Source organism: Hyla sarda, chromosome 3, assembly GCF_029499605.1.
Source record: "Hyla sarda isolate aHylSar1 chromosome 3, aHylSar1.hap1, whole genome shotgun sequence".
NCBI lineage: Eukaryota > Metazoa > Chordata > Amphibia > Anura > Hylidae > Hyla > Hyla sarda.
The window spans coordinates 48787385-48807162 of record NC_079191.1 but is presented as its reverse complement, the minus strand read 5'-3'; the positions used below and the strand labels follow the sequence as shown (position 1 = coordinate 48807162).

General features: G+C 45.8%; 1 protein-coding gene across 2 annotated transcripts in view; it reads right to left on the bottom strand.

The window, feature by feature from the left end:
- KLF11 (KLF transcription factor 11) overlaps nucleotides 1-19778 on the bottom strand; it is an 83662-nt gene that overhangs the window by 14009 nt on the left and 49875 nt on the right. Inside the window, exon 1 of one of the 2 annotated variants that reach the window (XM_056564168.1) lies at nucleotides 1642-1916. The exons of the other annotated variant lie outside the window; for it this stretch is intronic. Within the exon in view, the coding sequence (XP_056420143.1) occupies nucleotides 1642-1686 (45 nt within the window). The 5' untranslated portion in view covers nucleotides 1687-1916. Of the gene's footprint in view, nucleotides 1-1641; nucleotides 1917-19778 lie in introns of those variants that run through there. 2 annotated transcript variants of the gene reach the window in all.

The following is a 19778-nucleotide window of genomic DNA, read 5'->3' as shown; positions in this document are numbered from 1 at the left end:
TATAGATGCAAAGGGTTAAACCCTATATACCCTAGGCTAAGATCTGGTGTATATTAGCATATTATAGGCAGGTAAATGTTACCAGGTTGCGGTAGGATACAAGAGCATCCTATGTGTCTGTTATGTGTCAATAGCTTTGATACTGTTTATAAATAACAATAATATTGATAAATAATAACAGTACATGCAAAAGACAATACACAGCAACCTAGCTACAGGTATATAGCTATGTCTATATATATATATATATATATATAGCCACAATGACAGTGCCCCCCATTATATAGCACTGTCAGGAGCCTATATATATATATATATATATACTGGCAGAATATACAGTATACACCTATATGAGGGTGTAAGAATATACAGTATATACCTATATGAGGTTGTATGGATATACAGTATACACCTATATGAGGGTGTATGGATATAACGTACAGTATATACCTATATGAGGGTGTATGGATATACAGTATACACCTATATGAGGGTGTATGGATATACAGTATACACCTAAATGAGGGTGTATGGATATACAGTATACACCTAAATGAGGGTGTATGGATATACAGTATACACCTATATGAGGGTGTATGGATATACAGTATATACCTATATGAGGGTGTATGGATATACAGTATACACCTATGAGGGTGTATGGATATACAGTATACACCTATATGAGGGTGTATGGATATACAGTATACACCTATATGAGGGTGTATGGATATACAGTACAGTACAGTATATACCTATATGAGGGTGTATGGATATACAGTATACACCTATATGAGGGTGTATGGATATACAGTATACACCTATATGAGGGTGTATGGATATACAGTATACACCTATATGAGGGTGTATGGATATACAGTATACACCTATATGAGGGTGTATGGATATACAGTATACACCTATATGAGGGTGTATGGATATACAGTATACACCTATGAGGGTGTATGGATATACAGTATACACCTATATGAGGGTGTATGGATATACAGTATACACCTATATGAGGGTGTATGGATATACAGTATACACCTATATGAGGGTGTATGGATATACAGTATACACCTATATGAGGGTGTATGGATATACAGTATATACCTATATGAGGGTGTATGGATATACAGTATACACCTATGAGGGTGTATGGATATACAGTATACACCTATATGAGGGTGTATGGATATACAGTATACACCTATATGAGGGTGTATGGATATGCAGTACAGTATACACCTATATGAGGGTGTATGGATATACAGTATACACCTATATGAGGGTGTATGGATATACAGTATACACCTATATGAGGGTGTATGGATATACAGTATACACCTATATGAGGGTGTATGGATATACAGTATACACCTATATGAGGGTGTATGGATATACAGTATACACCTATATGAGGGTGTATGGATATACAGTATACACCTATATGAGGGTGTATGGATATACAGTATACACCTATATGAGGGTGTATGGTCAGGACATGTCTGGACAAATCTCATCCACCCCCTCCCAGCATTGTCCATCTATCAGGGTACATGGTGCACGTATGCCAAGGGGAAGTGGCACAGAAGTGGCAGCAGTGCCCAGACCCCCATAGACCCCCCCAGTACTCACAGCTGTAGGTTGCTGTTGCTTGTCTCCCGGGTTCACAGTCAGCATGTTGGCTGATACAATGTAACAAAGGATGGAGAGGTGCTGTGAGCAGCAGCAGCGGGTCGTGGTGCCGCCTGCCTGAGCCTGGGCTGCTCAGCAGTAATAACAAGCTCGCCTTCTTTGCATTGGGGATGTCATGTTACACGGGGAGGGCCGCTCTCTCCGGCGTGCAGCTCACACACACAGCCACCAGGGGGCGGGGGGAAGGCAAGATGAGGACACACAGCTCTCACGGCACCTAAACGCCGCTGGCCAATCAGAGCGCGGCGCCGGCAGCCAGCCGACCAATGGCAGGGTTGCCGGGGAGCGTGATCAGCTCGTGTAGAGTGCGTGCAGCCCGGCACCGAGTGTGCGAGGTGAGAACTGGAAAGTAGGGGAAAGGTCGTGCGACTAAGAAGGCGGGGCCAGAGAGGGGAGTGCGGCTGTCACTCACAGCCCCGCCCAGTGGCGGCTGCATACACTGCTGCTGTGTGTATACAGTGCCCTGCCGGGGAGGGGCTTCTGTGTCCATACACTATATACATACAACTACTAATATGTGTAACTATACAACACATACTGCAACTATATATACCAATATATATATATAGACATCATTTACTATATACAGTATATAGCTATAGTACATATATCATATACTATGTAAACTAACATAAATGCACATATCTACAGATATCATATACCATATATAGCGCATATACTATAAGCAGTAATTAAAATATATATATATATATATATATGCAGGGCTGTTTGAAGGAATTTGGGGGCCCCAAGCAAAATATACAAGGAGGTCACCCCCTCCCCACCTTACCTATTCAGGACCATCTAGAGTTATATACCCCCTCCCCTCAGTAGGCAAGTAGTACCCCCAGATTAACCCCCTCCCCCCCAGTAGGCAGGTAGTACCCCCAGACTACCCCCCCCCTCAGTAGGAAGGTAGTACCCCCAGATTAACCCCCTCCCCCCCAGTAGGCAGGTAGTACCCTCAGAACCCCCCCCCCCCTCAGACAGGTAGTACCTCCAGATTAACCCCCTTCCCCCAGTAGGCAGGTAGTACCCCCAGACTAACCCCCCCCCTCAGTAGGAAGGTAGTACCCCCAGATTAACCCCCTCTCCCCAGTAGGAAGGTAGTACCCCCAGACTAACCCCCTTCCCCCAGTAGGAAGGTAGTACCCCCAGATCAACCCCCTCCCCCCAGTAGGCAGGTAGTACCCCTAGATTAGCCCCCCCCCCCTCCCCCCGGCTGATACCTCTGCTGCTGCAGTTTCCGGGAATTCAGGGCAGAACCTTCCCCAGTCCCCAGATAAGGGCTTGCACAGCTACACGTAACGTGTGGTAATGATGTTCGCGCACGTCACACTCTCAGAATACCTAGGGCTGGCGTTAGGATGCAGTAACGCCGGCCCTTGAATTATGGAAGTGTGACGTGAGCGAACGTCAATATGAGGGCGACGCGCGTTGCTCTACGGCACAACTGGGGGTGGGGGCATCCTGAGTTCTACAGGTGAGCCGGGCACAAAAATAGGAGCCGGAGGCCGAGCGGCTTTAGTCTCTTCCTCCCGCTCCGGGCTCTCGCGCTGCTGCCGAACCGTGATAGGGGCAGGAGGACGGCCCGACACAACAAACACCGGCTCTGCTCCGGGCCCCTGGCCAGCTCAGGGCCCCAAGCAATTGCTTGGTTTGCCTGTCCTGTAGCGACGGGCCTGTATGTATGTATGTATGTGTGTGTGTGTTATATAAATACACACGTTACATAAATACAGTAGTATACTTTTGTGTATATTTAATTCTATCTTTCATGTGACAACACTGAAGAAATGACCCTCTGATACAATGTAAAGTGAGTGAAAAGCACGTATAACAGCGTGTAATGTTGTGTCCCCTCAAAATAACTCAACACACAGCCATTAAAGGAGTAGTCCAGTGGTGACCCAGTGGTGAACAACTTATCCCCTATCCTAAGGATAGGGGATAAGTTTGAGATCGTGGGGGGTCCGACCGCTGGGGCCCCCTGCGATCTCCTGTACGGAGCCCCGACAGCCCGCGGGAAGGGGGCGTGTCGACCTCCGCACGAAGCCACGGCCGACACGCCCCCTCAATACAACTCTATGGCAGAGCCAAAGCGCTGCCTTCGGCAATCTCCGGCTCTGCCATAGAGATGTATTGAGGGGGCGTGTCGGTCGCCGCTTCGTGCGGAGGTCGACACCCGCTATTTGGCCGGAGAGCCTGGCCCCCGTACAGAGAGATCGCAGGGGGCCCCAGTGGTCGGACCCCCTGCGATCTCAAACTTATCCCCTATCCTATAGAGGATAAGTTTTTCACCACTGGACTACTCCTTTAAAGAGTACCTGTCACCAAATAAAACATTTACTATAGAGTTCCTTGTGTAATTAGCAGTAATCAAGAAAACAGAAAAGTAAGATGTACTGCAAATACCTCAGTAAAGTTTCACACGAGTTCAAGTTCATCTTTGCTGTGGACCTTCAGTCATTTAAGCACGCACCTATCGTTTCTGGGAAGGGTGGCGATAGGCCGAAGATTTACCTCAGCGTATTAACCCTCACCCTGGCGTCACGAGGGACAAGGGTTAAATGAACCCCTTATATACCAACACAACAACACCCCACCTACACAACACCCCAAGACAGTTACCACACGTACATTAAAAGGGTACGTTAATCAAGCTAATCAGGATGAGTAAATCCGTTACGGAGCAGCTCACAGAATGGCTATAAAAATATAACACATACATAATAAAAATTTAAAACAGTAATACAATAGACCGTCAGTATGGACATGGATATATAAAAGAGAGGATAGATACTCAACTTGATATTAAAAAAAAGTAGCAAAATCGGCACACTGCGCTGTCATTTAAAAAGGCAAAGAGACAGGCAGTCACCATAATTATGTGAATAGGATCGCGAACATCATAGAAAAGTATAAAGATGGCAGCTAAGGGTAAAAGTGCTGGTATCATGAGGAGTAGATAAAAGCGCTATGTATATAATAAAAGTGCTCTGCATACTGTAGCGTGGCTAGTGCGGGGCCGGGTTAAAATACAGTGGTCCCTCAACATACGATGGTAATTCGTTCCAAATTAACCATCGTTAGTTGAAACCATCGTATGTTGAGGGATCCGTGCAATGTAAAGTATAGGAAGTTATACTCACCTGTCCCCGCCGCTCCGGACCGTCACCGCTGCCCTGAATGTCGCTTTCCATCGCCGTCCCCGGGGGTGTCCCCGTCGCTCCGGACCATCTCTGCTGGCCGGGAACGTCGTTCTCCATCGCCATCATCACCGCTCCTATTGGATGACGGGACGGCGTGCGCGGCGACGTGATGACGATGACAGAGAGCGACGGCGATGCAGGGGATCCCGAAGAGGACGGTCCGGAACGTCGGGGACAGGTGAGTGATCATCACCGGACCACACGGGGCACCGTAAACGGCTATCCGGTGGCAGCTGAAGCAGTCTGCGCTGCCGGATAGCCGTTTATGCGATGGCCCCGACATACAAAAGCATCGTATGTTGATGCTCCCTTCAACATGCGATGACCTCTGAGACCCCATCGCATGTTGAAATGATCGTATGTCGGGGCCATCGTAGGTCAGGGGGGGGGTCACTGTATATTCTGTGTCAATCAGGGAACAGGAGTGAATCTATCCAATAGTGTGACTGCAGCAGAGGTGGATCTAACTAGTGTTGAGCGGCATAGGCCATATTCGAATTCACGAATATTCGGACGAATATTCGTCATATTCGTAATATTCCCGTTTTATTTTCGCATATGCGCAAATTACCATATGCGAAAATGAGCATATAAAAAAATTTACATAAGGGAAAATTCGCATACGCGAAAATTAGCATTAGTAGTATTAGAGCCTTCTTTACACCACACAAGCTGGAAGCAGAGAGGGGTGATCACTGTGATGTGTACTGTGGAAAAAAAAACAACGAATATTCATAATTACGAATATATAGTGCTATATTCGCGAATATTCGCGAATATGCGATATTCACGAATAAAATTCGCATTGCGAATATTCGCGAGCAACACTAGATCTAACTACCTAGAACCAAAAACACTAACGTGATGGCACAATACATGGGTGCGCTGTATATGGTAGAGCAGTGGTCTTCAACCTGCGGACCTCCAGATGTTGCAAAACTACAACTCCCAGCATGCCCGGACAGCCGTTGGCTGTCCGGGCATGCTGGGAATTGTAGTTTTGCAACATCTGGAGGTCCGCAGGTTGAAGACCACTGTACTAGCGCATAGCTAGCATGAGTTAGACTACGATGACTGTCAATCATAGGGCAGGAGCGCAGGGTATGTAACAATGTAGCTGACGCTGGATACGGCATACAGATGCCAGATATATACCAATATAATTGTACGATATCTATCAATGAGCCTAGAGTAGAAGGCATGGGGAAGGGCGTTATCAAAGCTAATAGGTTCGCTGATTTGCAGGTTACCAACTAGGTTATCCCCAGAAGAAATGATGGCCGTATACTGAAATAGTGGTTGTGAATGGAACGCTGTAATGGATGTCATGGCACTGGAATACCTACAGTGCAGACACCAAATATAGTGGCCACATGAGGAAATATAACAATAAAATATGTACATAATATATAAAAACGAATAGATAGTGGACTTATTAAAGGGGTAGTCCAGTGGTGAAAAACGTATCCCCTATCCTAAGGATAGGGGATAAGTTTGAGATCGCGGGGGGTCCGATCGCTGGGGCCCCCTGCGATCTCTCTGTACGGGGGCCAGGCTCTCCGGCCAGATAGCGGGTGTCGACCTCCGCACGAAGCGGCGGCCGACACACCCCCTCAATACATCTCAATGGCAGAGCCGGAGATTGCCGAAGGCAGCGCGGGCTGTCGGGGCTCCGTACAGGAGATCGTGGGGGGCTCCAGCGGTCGGACCCCCCGCGATCTGCAACTTATCCCCTATCCTTAGGATAGGGGATAAGTTGTTCACCACTGGGTCACCACTGGACTACTCCTTTAATAAGTAATAAATGGACCAGATGATATAATAAAACATCATAAAAGAATAATATACACAACAATGCAATCATTTTTTATATATATATATATATATATATATATATATATATATATTTATATATATAAAGTTAATAATGATAATAAATAAAGAAAATTGAAGATCTGGTTTTCAGAGCGGCTGACAAAGGGGGAGGATTGGTGATCTTAAAGGGGTACTCCCGCGGAAAACTTTTTTTAAATCAACTGGTGCCAGAAAGTTAAACAGATTTGTAAATTACTTCTATTTAAAAATCTTAATCCTTCCAGTACTTTTTAGGGTCTGTATACTACAGAGGAAATGGTTTTCTTTTAGGAACACAGAGCTCTCTGCTGACATCATGACCACAGTGCTCTCTGCTGACATCTCTGTCCATTTTAGGAACTGTCCAGAGCAGCATATGTTTGCTATGGGGATTTTCTCCTACTCGGGACAGTTCTTAAAATGGACAAAGATGTCAGCAGAGAGCACTGTGGTCATGATGTCAGCAGAGAGCACTGTGGAAGAATGTGCAGCGAAGCGAGAGCTCGAATGCAGGAAATATTTATTCTGAGACAGCAGCACACAGGTAAAATGAAAAGCAGTGACGCGTTTCAATCGCCTAAGCGATCTTAGTCATACTGGCCAGTATGACTAAGATCGCTAAGGCGATTGAAACGCATCACTACTGTTCATTTTACCTGTGTGCTGCTGTATCAGAATAAATATTTCCTGCATTCGAGCTCTCGCTGCGCTGGACATCCTTCCTTTTTCTCCATTGTCTATCAGCATTGTCCGGGCTGGATCTGTGACGCGACGAGTGGCGGCTCAAAGGGGTGAGCTGGATACATCTTTGAACTGTTCAGAGAGCACTGTGGTCATGATGTCAGCAGAGAGCTCTGTGTTCCAAAAAGAAAACCATTTTCTCTGTAGTATTCAGCAGCTAATAAGTACTGGAAGGATTAAGATTTTTTAATAGAAGTAATTTGCAAATCTGTTTAACTTTCTGGCACCAGTTGATTTAAAAAAAAAAAGTTTTCCACGGGAGTACCCCTTTAAGCTATGATCAATACCATGATGAAGCCTTGAAAATTCTTTCGGACACCACATTTTAGCAAAAGATCAATGGAGACCTATTTGCCAAAGTGAAAACATTGGGAAAATTTTTCTAGGAGCATATTATGCACATGTCCTCAACAAGCAGGAATACCAATTTTTAACAGTGGATCATTTGTAGAGATGAGCGAATCGAAGCTGACGAACCCAAATTCGTTACAAATTTCATGAAAAATTCAATTCGCAATGAATGCGAATATCGCCGTGATTCTATAGCGCAAATTGCTTCATTAAACTCCATTTAGTGCGGTCCAGGCTCCAGGGCATCTAAAATGGTGGATCCACATGTCAGTACATGGGGCAAGGAATGCTGGGAAGGCGGGAAGGCAAGGCGTTAAGGCAGGTTGGCGGGATGACCCTGAATCACATGCAGGATGCAGCCTATCAGCAGCCAGTCACCCCTGTGATGTCACAGCCCTATATAATCGGCAGCCATATTATGGCTCGTCATATCATTCATTACACTGCATACAGATAGGACAGACAGCCTGTGTGTGTGTGTTACACAGAAAAGCTTATTACAGCAGCGTTTCACATCCTAGTCACATCAGCTTTCTCGTGGACAGAGTGCATTGCTTTTTCTTCACTGAAAATAATTTTTACTGCAGCCATTATCCTGCCAGTTACTTTCTATTATCATTTTTCTGCCCTCATAAGTGCATACCACATACGTACATCTAAGTAGTGTACTATATTGTACCTGTTAATCTGTCAAGGACCTAGATACTGTGAAAGCCCAGGCAAAAGTACTCAACAGCTGGTGTTGTACTCAGATACTTTTTTAAGTGTACTGTAGTGCATTTCCTTCCCTCATAAATGCATACCACATACCTTCATCTAAGTAGTGTACTATTTTGTACCTGTTAATCTGTCAAGGGCCTAGTTACTGTGAAAGTACAGGCAAAAGTACTCACCGGCTGGGGTTTTTACTCAGATACCAAAGTGCATACCAAATATGTTCATGTCACGCCGAGCGCTCCGGGTCCTGCCACTTCCCCGGAGCGCTCGGTGGGGACGCGATCCGAGGTACGGGACGTGCCCGCTCTCGGATCGCGCCCCGTGTCTCTCACCTGCCCCATCCTCCTGTTCAGTCCCGGCCGCGGGGCCCCGCTCTCTAGGGCGCGCGCACGCCGGGTCTCTCAGATTTAAAGGGCCAGTGCACCATTAATTGGTGCCTGGCCCAATTAGTCTCAAGCACTCCCTACACTATATAAACCCACTTCCCCTTCCTGATCTTGTTGCCTAGCGCCCTGTGAAAGCGTTTCTGTGTGTTCCATTGCCAGTGTACCCAGACCCTTGCCGTTGCCCCTGACTACGAACCGTTGCTGCCTGCCCAGACCTTCTACTACGTCCGACCTTGCTCTTGCCTTGTCCTTGTGTACCGCGCCTGTCTCAGCTGTCAGTGAGGTTGAGTCGCTATCGGGTGGAACGACCTGGGGGTTACCTGCCGCTGCAAGTCCATCCCGCTTTGCGGCGGGCTCTGGTGAAAACCAGTAACCCCTTAGATTCTGTTCCCCTGGTACGGCCCACGCCATCACCTCACTGACTCAGAGGATCCACCACCCGTGTCCTCCCTGCATACCATTTCGGATCCTGACAGTTCATCTAATTAGAGTACTATTTTGTACCTGTTAATCTGTCAAGGGCCTAGATACTGTGAAAGTCCAGGCAAAAGTACTCACCGGCTGGTGTTGTACCCCTGTGCTTTTTTAAGTGTACTGTAGAGCATTTTTCTTCTCTCATAAGTGCATACCACATACCTACATCTAAGTAGTGTACAATTTTGTAGCTGTTAATCTGTCAAGGACCTAGATATGGTGAAAGGACAGCCAAAAGTACACACCTGCTGCTGTTCTAGACAAATACTGTTTTAAGCGTAGTGAAGCATATTGTATTCCCCTCATATACGCACTAAGTATGTTAGGCAGAGAAGTGCTAGGACATGCAAAGAGGAGGGGCAGAGGCCTAAATTCATCAGGCAGAGGTCGCAGCAGACTAGGGGCGAATGGCAGCAGGAGTCGCAGCGAGAGGCCTGATCTCCCAGTATCAGCTACCGGTCGTGTCTCGACAGGCAAGCCATCGGCCGTCATCCATTGGTTAACACAGTCATCCACTTCATCACAAGTGATATCTGATACTGCCAGTCAACAGTCGGTGGGTTCCTCAGACACAACCCTCAGTTGGCATGGCTTGCTAGGCGGGCAAGTAGTGATGAGGAGAGTGACGTGGGAGGCAGTGTTGCCAGCATTCAGGGTCCTGAAGCAGACACTGTTGAGGAACCTGAGAAGGACATCAGTGACGTGCAGACACTTGTTGATGATGATGAAGCCGATCGCAATTGGGAGCCGGATGCAGAAGGGGCTTCATCATCATCAGGAGAAGAGAGTTGCAGGTTGAGGCAGCAGCTGAGCCAGCAAGGTGGTAGCATGGTTGGAAGTCAGCATGGTGGCAGAAGTGGAAATTCTGGAGCAAAACGTGCTTGGGGGAGACCACCTGTTTCGCGGCAGCCTACCTTCCCAGGAGGTAGTGGTTCAGGGTTCCTGGAGACGGCGGCAGTAGCAGTCAATTAGTGCAGACTGTTGGTGGGAAAATCAGCTACTCGGCAGTGTGACAGTTTTTCATCAAGCATCCGGAGGAGGTAAACATAGTCACATGCAAGATATGTCGGCAGAAGGTGAAGTGTGGGCAGTGTCCCAATGTTGGCACCATGGCCCTGCGTCAACATATGCTGCGCCACCATAAAGCGGCCTGGGAGAACTGTGGCTCCGATGTAGTGGTCCAGCCTGCTGCATCACCCGAGGCATGCCGCTTCCTCTTTAAGCCAGCCAAGGCTCCACCACTTCAGCCGAAGGGAGCTGTGTGTCATACCCCCTTCTGTCACTCCAGATGCTCCGGCTCCTCCTACTTTTAGTCAGTCATTCTGCCAGCAATCCATCGGCGAAGCCATATGTTCAAGAGACAACAGTAGGTGCCCACTCATCCAACGGCGCAGAAGCTGAATATACTCCTGTCTAAGTTGCTGGTGTTGCCGTCTCTCCCTTTTCAAGTGGTGGACTCTGCACCTTTCAGAGAACTGATGGCTTGTACCGAGCCGAGGTGGAGAGTGCCAAGCCATCATTTGTGAATAAGGCAGTACCAGCCCTGCACAATTTTGTGGAAGAGAAGGCGGGCCAGTCCTTGAGCCTGTCGGTGCGCACCAAAGTGCACGGCAGCGCCGACGTCTGGAGCTGTAACTATGGTCAGGGACAATACATGTCCTTAACAGCTCAATGGGTGAATGTGGTTTCTGCACAGCCACAACACCAACTTGGACAGGTCACGCTGCTTCCTCCTCCACGCTCTCAGGCTCCACGCTCTAATTTGCAAAGAAATCGGAGCATGGCTTACTCCACGAAAACTGGAAATGGTAACCATGTTGACTGACCACGGGAAGAACATCTTGCATGCACCGCGACTGGGAAGGCTGTGCCATGCGCCCTGCATGGCACACGTGTTCAATCTGGTTGGTAAGCGATTCCTGAAGTGTTCCCCCCATCTGCAAGACATCCTAACAATGGGAAGGAAACTTTGCATACACTTCAGCCACTCGTACACCGCAAACCACACCCTCCTTGAGCTGCAGCGTCAGAATGGTATCCCCCAATATAGTCTGATTTGCGATGTTTCCACACGTTGGAATTCCACCATCCATATGTTGGACCGACTGTACGAACAGAGAAAAGCCATCACCGATTTCTTGATGAACCAAGAAGATAGGGGTACTCCCCTGTGTAACTTCAATGTGAACCAGTGGCAGCTCATACGTGACACCTGCCGTTTGCTCAGGCCCTTTGAGGAAGCCACATTATTAGTCAGTCGCTAGGATTACGGGATGAACGACGTCATTCCACTGCTTCATTTCTTACAACACGTGGCACTAGAGACGTGGCGCCTACATCTCACAGCCACATGAGCATTGTGGGTGCTGAACAGGAGGGGGAGGGGCACAGTGGAGAACGGTTTAAGTTTCGCCAAATGGGCGGTTTTTCTAGTTATCTTACAGGAGAGGAGGAGCAGGAGCAGCCAGAGGAGCCAGAGGATTATGAGGAAGGTGAAACAGAGGACCCAGACACACCGTGGCAGTATGCAGTTGAGATGGATGCAGAGAGTCACTCCGAGTCACTTGCACAAATGGCACGATGCATGCTCACTTGCTTGCGTAGTGACAGCCGAATTGTCACCATTCGGCAGCGGGATGGCTTCTGGCTCTCCACCTTATTTGACCCTCGCTACCGCCACAAAATAGGGGACTTTTTTACACCCACTGAGAGGGAGGACAAACTGATCTTCTATAGAGGCATCCTATGTAGTCAGTTGGCTGATGCCTATCAGCGCCATCGTCCATCCTCTCGCAGGTCTGAATCGGGGGGCCCCCTGCCCTCACCTTCCACTGCCATGGCTGCTGGGGAGGGGTGGGGTGGCAGCAGCAACCTGAGTCTACAGTAACTGATGAGTACCTTTCTTCACCCGCATAGTGAAGCAACTCATCAGCAGCAGGTAGACCTGGAGCAGGACCTGAACCAGCAGGTGGTGGTATTCCTTGACTTGCACATACCAACACACCTTGATGATCCGATGGACTTCTGGGCAGCCAAACTTGATATGTGTGCCATCAGAGCGGGTGTTTAGTGCGGCGGGGCCATAGTAATCCCAAGGAGAACTCATCTGTCCACAAAAAATGTGGAGAGACTGACCTTTGTGAAGATGAATCAGGCATGGATCAGCCAGGATTTCCAACCACCAATGCCTGATGCATGAGAGTAGATTGACCATGGTGCCACACCAACACTTCACAAATATGGATAGTGCTAAACAGATTTAAGGCGCTGCTCCCCAGTTACAAATGTGGTGCCTTGGGGGGGTGTATGGCAGTTGGGGTGTTGCTGTGAGGTATATCACGGTAATAATTAACTCTTGTCAGTCGTGACGCCAGGGTGAGGGTTAAATGCTGTATGGCTTGGCCTATCGCCACCCTTCCCAAGAGCGATAGGTAGATGCAGAATATAGTATTGTCCACAACCAGAGCTTTGCTGAAAACTTGCGTAAACTTTACTGAAGATTTTCTGTAACATGCGAATACAGGAACAGTCTTTATAACAGAGTCTATATACAGCTTAGCTGAGATTGACATATGGTTGGGACTTTTGTAAGTTCTTTAGCTTAGTAGGATTTAGTATGCGCCGATCCGCTGGATTTAGGGTTATGTTTAGGTCACGGGTCCTTGCTAGAATAAGCGGGGAAGTTGTAAGAACTCACTGTTTCGTTTCAGGCCAAGGCCGGCAGGCTGTGGCCTAGTAATTGTCGTTGTAAGATGCGGAGGTCTTGACTCTCCAACGATCCGGAACCCAAGAGAGCGTCTATTGGCTGCAGCTCCCTTATATGGGCAGGGGCTGGCCGTTTTAGGATTGGTCTACACCATCTGTCAATCAGCTTTACAGGGCATTGTGGGTAATCACCTGACCCATGAACCTCCAAAGGTCCTTTTACCTACCATAGAGACTAAACCACAGTCACATGACCCGCAGGCCCTGCCCCACCACACCACTCTATCACTGGGTCACTTTCAGGACTCCTGATGCTGCTGCTTCCACCTCCAGGCTGTGTCATTCAGCCACTATATGGTCTCCTCATGCTTCAGCCACCTCCAGGCTGTGCCATTCATTCAATATATGGTTTACTTATGCTTCAGCCACCTCTAGGCTGTGCCATTCATCCAATATATGGTTTAGTGATTCTGCTGGGCCTAGGACAGTACCTACATATGTTTATGGTAGCACTAGGTACCATACATCTTCAGTGGAAAATTCATCTTTTATTCTTAGAGATTGTGAGGCCCTATTGTTTCCTCATCTGCCGCCAACTCCAGGCTGTGCCATTCAGACACTATATGGTCTCCTCATGCTTCAGCCAACTCCAGGCAGTGCCATTCAGCCACTATATGGTCACTTCTCATGCTTCAGCCAACTCCAGGCTGTGCCATTCAGACACTATATGGTCTCTTCATGCTGCCACAAACTCCAGGCTGTGGCATTCAGCCACTATATGGTCTCCTCATGCTTCAGCCACCTCCAGGCTGTGCCATTCAGACACTATATGGTCTCCTCATGCTTCAGCTACCTCCAGACTGTGCCATTCAGACACTATATGGTCTCCTCATGCTTCAGCTCCCTCCAGGCGGTGTCATTCAGACACAATATGGTCTCCTCATGCTTCAGCCAAATCCAGGCTGTGCCATTCAGACACTATATGGTCTCCCCATGCTGCCACAAACTCCAGGCAGTCATTCTGCCACTATATGGTGTTGTCGTACTGATGCCACCTCCAGGCTGTCTCATTCAGCCACTATATGGTCTCTTCTCATGCTTCAGCCAAGTCCAGGCTGTGCCATTCAGCCACTAAATGGTCTCCTTATAATGATGCCACCTCCAGGCTCTGTCATTGTACTGTGATGTGACTCCTTGTTAGATTTGGTCCTTTGTACCCACACGCCGGGGCCCGGGACACTAAATTTGGGAGTTAAAATCTCAATTTCAAAATCTTCAATTTCAAATTAAAAATCTTCAATTTCTATTTAAAAATCTAGAATTTCAATGGTCTCCTTCTGCCAACTCCAGGCTGTGCCATTCAGACGCTATATGGTCTCCTCATGCTTCAGCCAACTCCAGCCTGTGTCATTCAGCGAATAAATGGTTTACTGATGCTGCTGGGCCTGGGCCTAAACATTTTTTTGGTACCACTAGCTACCCTAAATATTCAATTTAAATTTCAAATTTAATCTTAGGGATTGTGAAGCCCTAGTGTCTACTCATGCTGCTGTCAGCTTCAGGCTTTGCCATTCAGCAACTACATGGTTTTCTCATAACAATGCCACCTCCAGGCCTGTCATTGTGCTGCCATGTGGCATGTTACTCCTTGTTAGATTTGTTTTTTCGTACCCACACGCCGGGGCCCGGGACGCTAAAACTTGGGGGTTAAAATTTCAATTTCAAAATCCTCAATTTCAATTTCAAAATCTTACATTTCTATTTCAAAATCTTACATTTCTATTTCAAAATCTTAAATTTCAATGGTCTCCTCATGCTTCTGCCAACTCCAGGCTGTGCCATTCAGACACTATATGGTTTCCTCATACTTAAGCCAACTCCAGGCTGTGTCATTTAGCCAATATATGGTTTACTGATGCTGTTGGGCCTGGGCCTGGGCCTAAACATTTTTTATGGTAGCACTACCTACCCTAAATCTTCAATTTAAATTTCAGAATTCATCTTTTAATTTTAGGGATTGTGAAGCCCTAGTCTCTACTCATGCTGCTGCCAACTCCAGGCTGTGCCATTCAGACACTACATGGACTCCTCATGCTTCAGCCAACTCCAGACTGTGTCATTCAGCCAATATATGGTTTACTGATGCTGCTGAGCCTAAAAATTTTTTTATGGTAGCATTAGCTACCCTAAATCTTCAATTTACATGTCAAAATTCATCTTTTAATCTTAGGGATTGTAAAGTCCTATTGTCTACTCATGCTGCTGCCAGCTTCAGGCTGTGTCATTCAGCAACTACATGGTCTCCTCATGCATCAGCCAACTCCAGGCTGTGTCATTCAGCCAATATATGGTTTACTGATGCTGCTGGGCCTGGGCCTAAAATTTTTTATGGTAGCACTAGCTACCCTAAATCTTCAATTTAAATTTCAAAATTAATCTTTTAATCTTAGGGATTGTGAAGCCCTAGTGTTTACTCATGCTGCTGCCAACTCCAGGCTGTGCCATTCATCCACTATATGGTCTCCTCATGCTGCCAACACCTCCACGCTGTGTCATTCAGCAACTATATGGTCTCCTCATGCTGCCAACACCTCCACGCTGTGTCATTCAGCCGCTATATGGTCTCCTCATGCTTCAGCTACATCCAAGCTGTGTCTTTCAGCCACTATATGGTCTCCTCATGCTGCCAACACCTCCAAGCTGTGTCATTTAGCCACTACATGGTCTCCTCATGCTGCAAACACCTCCATGCTGTGTCATTCAGCCACTATATGGTCTCCTCATACTGATGCCACCTCCAGGCTCTGTCATTGTGCCGCTCTGCGGCAGTGATTCTAGAAGTGATGCCTGTAATCTTCATGTCATTCTGAATAACAGTATTATTTCACTACCCAGCACACTCCATATGCGTGTTATAACAAAGCAAAGTGTTCTACACCCCTATTGAGGCTTTCTGTAGTCCAGAAATAGCCATTTCTGATTAGATTCTCCACAAATAAATTCGAATCAAACCCAATTTTTTCAAAAAATTCGCCGAATCGGGCGATTCAAATTTTTCAAAAGTTTGCTCTTCTTTAAAAGACAGGTTGGGAGGGCAAAAACATATCATTTAAAAAACGTAAATTTCCCTGGGCTAAGAGCTGCACTTCAGGACATAGACTGGGGGAGGTCTTCTCAAATACTGATACAGACGGTAAATGGGAGATTTTCAAACCAACACTGAATAATTATACAGCTAAACATATTCCTAAGGGGAACAAGTATAAATGATTAAAACTAAATCCTGCATGGCTGACAACTGATGTTAAAAGAGCAATAATCAACAATAAAATAGCTTTAAAAAAAATACAAATCTGAGGGGTCAGCTATAGCATTTAAACATTACAAAGAGCTAAAAAAAAAGATCTGTAAAAATGTAATAAAAACAGCAAAGATTCAAAAAGAGAGACAGGTGGCCAAAGAAAGCAAAACTAATCCTAAATATTTTTTTAGATATATAAATGAAAAAAAAAAAAAAACAATGACAGAGCATGTGGGACCCCTTAATAATGATAATGGGGAGGTGGTCACTGGTGATCAAGAGAAGGCAGAGCTACTGAATGAGTTCTTTAGTTCTGTATATACGAAGGAAGAGGGAGGAGCTGACGCAGGCCAAGGCAGTGCTGGTAACACGTAATGTACTGAACTGGATTAATGTGGATATGGTCCAAGGTAAATTAAGTAAAGTAAATGTAAGCAAATCTCTAGGACCAGTTGGATTACACCCAAGAGTTCTTAGAGAATTAAGCTCAGTCATTTCTGTACCCTTGTTCATGATATTTATATATTCTCTGGTGTCTAGTATTTTGCCAAGGGACTGGCGCAAGGCGAATTAGGTGCCAATCTTCAAAATGGACTCTAGGTCTTCCCCAGGTAATTATAGACCGGTAAGCTTAACGTGCATTAATACAATAATACATAATACAATAATACATAGGGGATAATAGTATTATAAGTGATAGCCAGCATGGGTTTACTAAGGATAGACTTTCTCAAACCAATCTAATTTGCTTTTATGAAGAGGTGAGTAGAACCCTTGACAGAGGAATGGCTGTGGATATGGAAAGAGATTAATCAAGCTCCGTAGTAGTTTTTTTTTTTTTTTTTTATTAAAAAAAAGTTGCACGTACTTTTCTATACATGCTGCGACTTTTTGATTTTTGCTTATTCCAAAGCACATTTCTAAAATCTGCTCACATAGTAATTTTTTTTTAACTTTGCAGTGGTCATGTATTTATTAAATGCGATAGTCGCTATTTATGAAGAAAAAAAGTTTAAAAGTCCGTTTAAAAGTTGCATATGTATTCCAGGTCCAACCTGGCTTGCAGAAAGTGCATACATCTGCAGAAAAGACATTAACACCCACTTTAACAACTGTTCTTGTTCTGCATCATGAAACAGAGCTACTACATTAATGTTATTGTTAATTATGGAAAAAAATTAATTACATAATTAGTAACTATTAATTTTAAGGTTGAAAATACACACTGTGCACCTTGTTAATTTTAGGACACATACATGCTAGCGTAGCCACTAAATTTTAAAATTAATGTTGTGTTAAAGATAATAAAGAGAAATAAGGCACAAAATAATTGTGTAAGAATTTTTACAGACAACGTAAATAACCCATATGTGGCACTTACATTTTTCCTTTAAAAAAGGAACATCCATAGTAATACAGCCTCATGCACATTTTGGGGTGGGTAACGTACCGAGCGTTTTTTATTTTTTTGTGGCTTCACTATTGTTTATGTGCCTGTTGGTGCTGCACTGTCTTCATTTCTGATGTAAACTCCGGCCTACACAAGACTCCGCCCACCAACATCACAAAATGCGGGCTCAAAATTAAACAAAAAAGCCTCCAGAGTACGGATATTCGTGGTGCGGCAGAGTATGTTGTTAATATTTTTTAATTTCTTAGGAGGGTGGATGGGTTGTTGCAGGATAGTTGGAGTGCAGCTATTTAGTGCCAGGCCCGGTCAGTCAGGGTGTCAACCGATGCGGTACACCTCCCCCCCGTCACTCTCTAGGAACGCTACTGGTAATAAAGAGTAGATAAAGAACTTCAGCTATTAACATAAGGGAAAACTTTTCTGTTTTAAAATGAGCTTTAGTAAGCGGGTTTGCAGGGTTTTGCTTACGTGTGATTTATTTATCAAGGTCGTGCGACTATTTCATAAATTGGTCGCATGTAAGCAAAAGTAAGATAAAAATAAATTGTCATATAAAAGCCATACGTTTGAAAAGAATGATAAATCTCATTTATAGTGTTTTTGGATTTAGCAAAAGCGTTTGATACTGTCCCTCATAGACGTCTGACAGGTAAGTTAAGATCTTTGGGTTTGGAAATTTTAGTTTGTAACTGGGTTGAAAACTTGCTTAAGGTTTGTACCCAGAGAGTGGTGGTCAATGATTCGTACTCTGATTGGTCCCCGGTAATTAGTGGTGTACCCCAAGGTTCAGTACTGGGCCCGCTATTGTTTAATTTATTTATCAATGATATAGAGGATGGTATTAACAGCTCTGTTTCTATCTTTGCAGATGACACCAAGCTTTGTAGCACGGTACAGTCTATAGAGGATGTGTATAGGTTACAAGATGACTTGGATAGACTAAGTGTCTGGGCATCCACTTGGCAAATGAGGTTCAATGTGGATAAATGTAAAGTTATGAATCTGGGCACTAATAACAGCATCATATGTCTTAGGGGGTTAAACTGGGAGAGAGTCACTGGTAGGGAAGGATCTGGGTGTACTTGTAGATTATAGACTACAGAATAGCATGCAATGTCAGGCTGCTGCTTCTACGGCCGGCAGGATATTGTCCTGTATCAGAAGAGGCCTGGACTAGAGGGACAGGGACATAATACTTCCCCTTTATAAAGCATTGGTACGGCCTCACCTGGAATATGCTGTTCAGTTTTGGTCACCACTTCATAAAAGGGACAATTTTGGTCAATCAATTCACCACAAAATCTACAGCGAAACCGGAAAAAAAATATTTGTGGGGCAGACTTAAAAAAAATAAACAACGCCATTTTATAACTTTTTGGGGATTACGATTCTACGCAGTGCACTTTTCTGTAAAAAAGTTACCTTATATTTATTCTGTAGGTCCATCTGGTTACTGTCACGATGCCGGCTGGCAGGAGGTGGATCCTCTGTGCCAGAGAGGGATTGGCGTGGACCGTGCTAGTGGACCGGTTCTAAGTCACTACTGGTTTTCACCAGAGCCCGCCGCAAAGCGGGATGGTCTTGCTGCGGCGGTAGTGACCAGGTCGTATCCACTAGCAACGGCTCAACCTCTCTGACTGCTGAAGATAGGCGCGGTACAAGGGAGTAGACAGAAGCAAGGTCGGACGTAGCAGAAGGTCGGGGCAGGCAGCAAGGATCGTAGTCAGGGGCAACGGCAGGAGGTCTGGAACACAGGCTAGGAACACACAAGGAAACGCTTTCACTGGCACAATGGCAACAAGATCCGGCGAGGGAGTGCAGGGGAAGTGAGGTATACATAGGGAGTGCACAGGTGAACACACTGATTAGAACCACTTGCGCCAATCAGCGGCGCAGTGGCCCTTTAAATCGCAGAGACCCGGCGC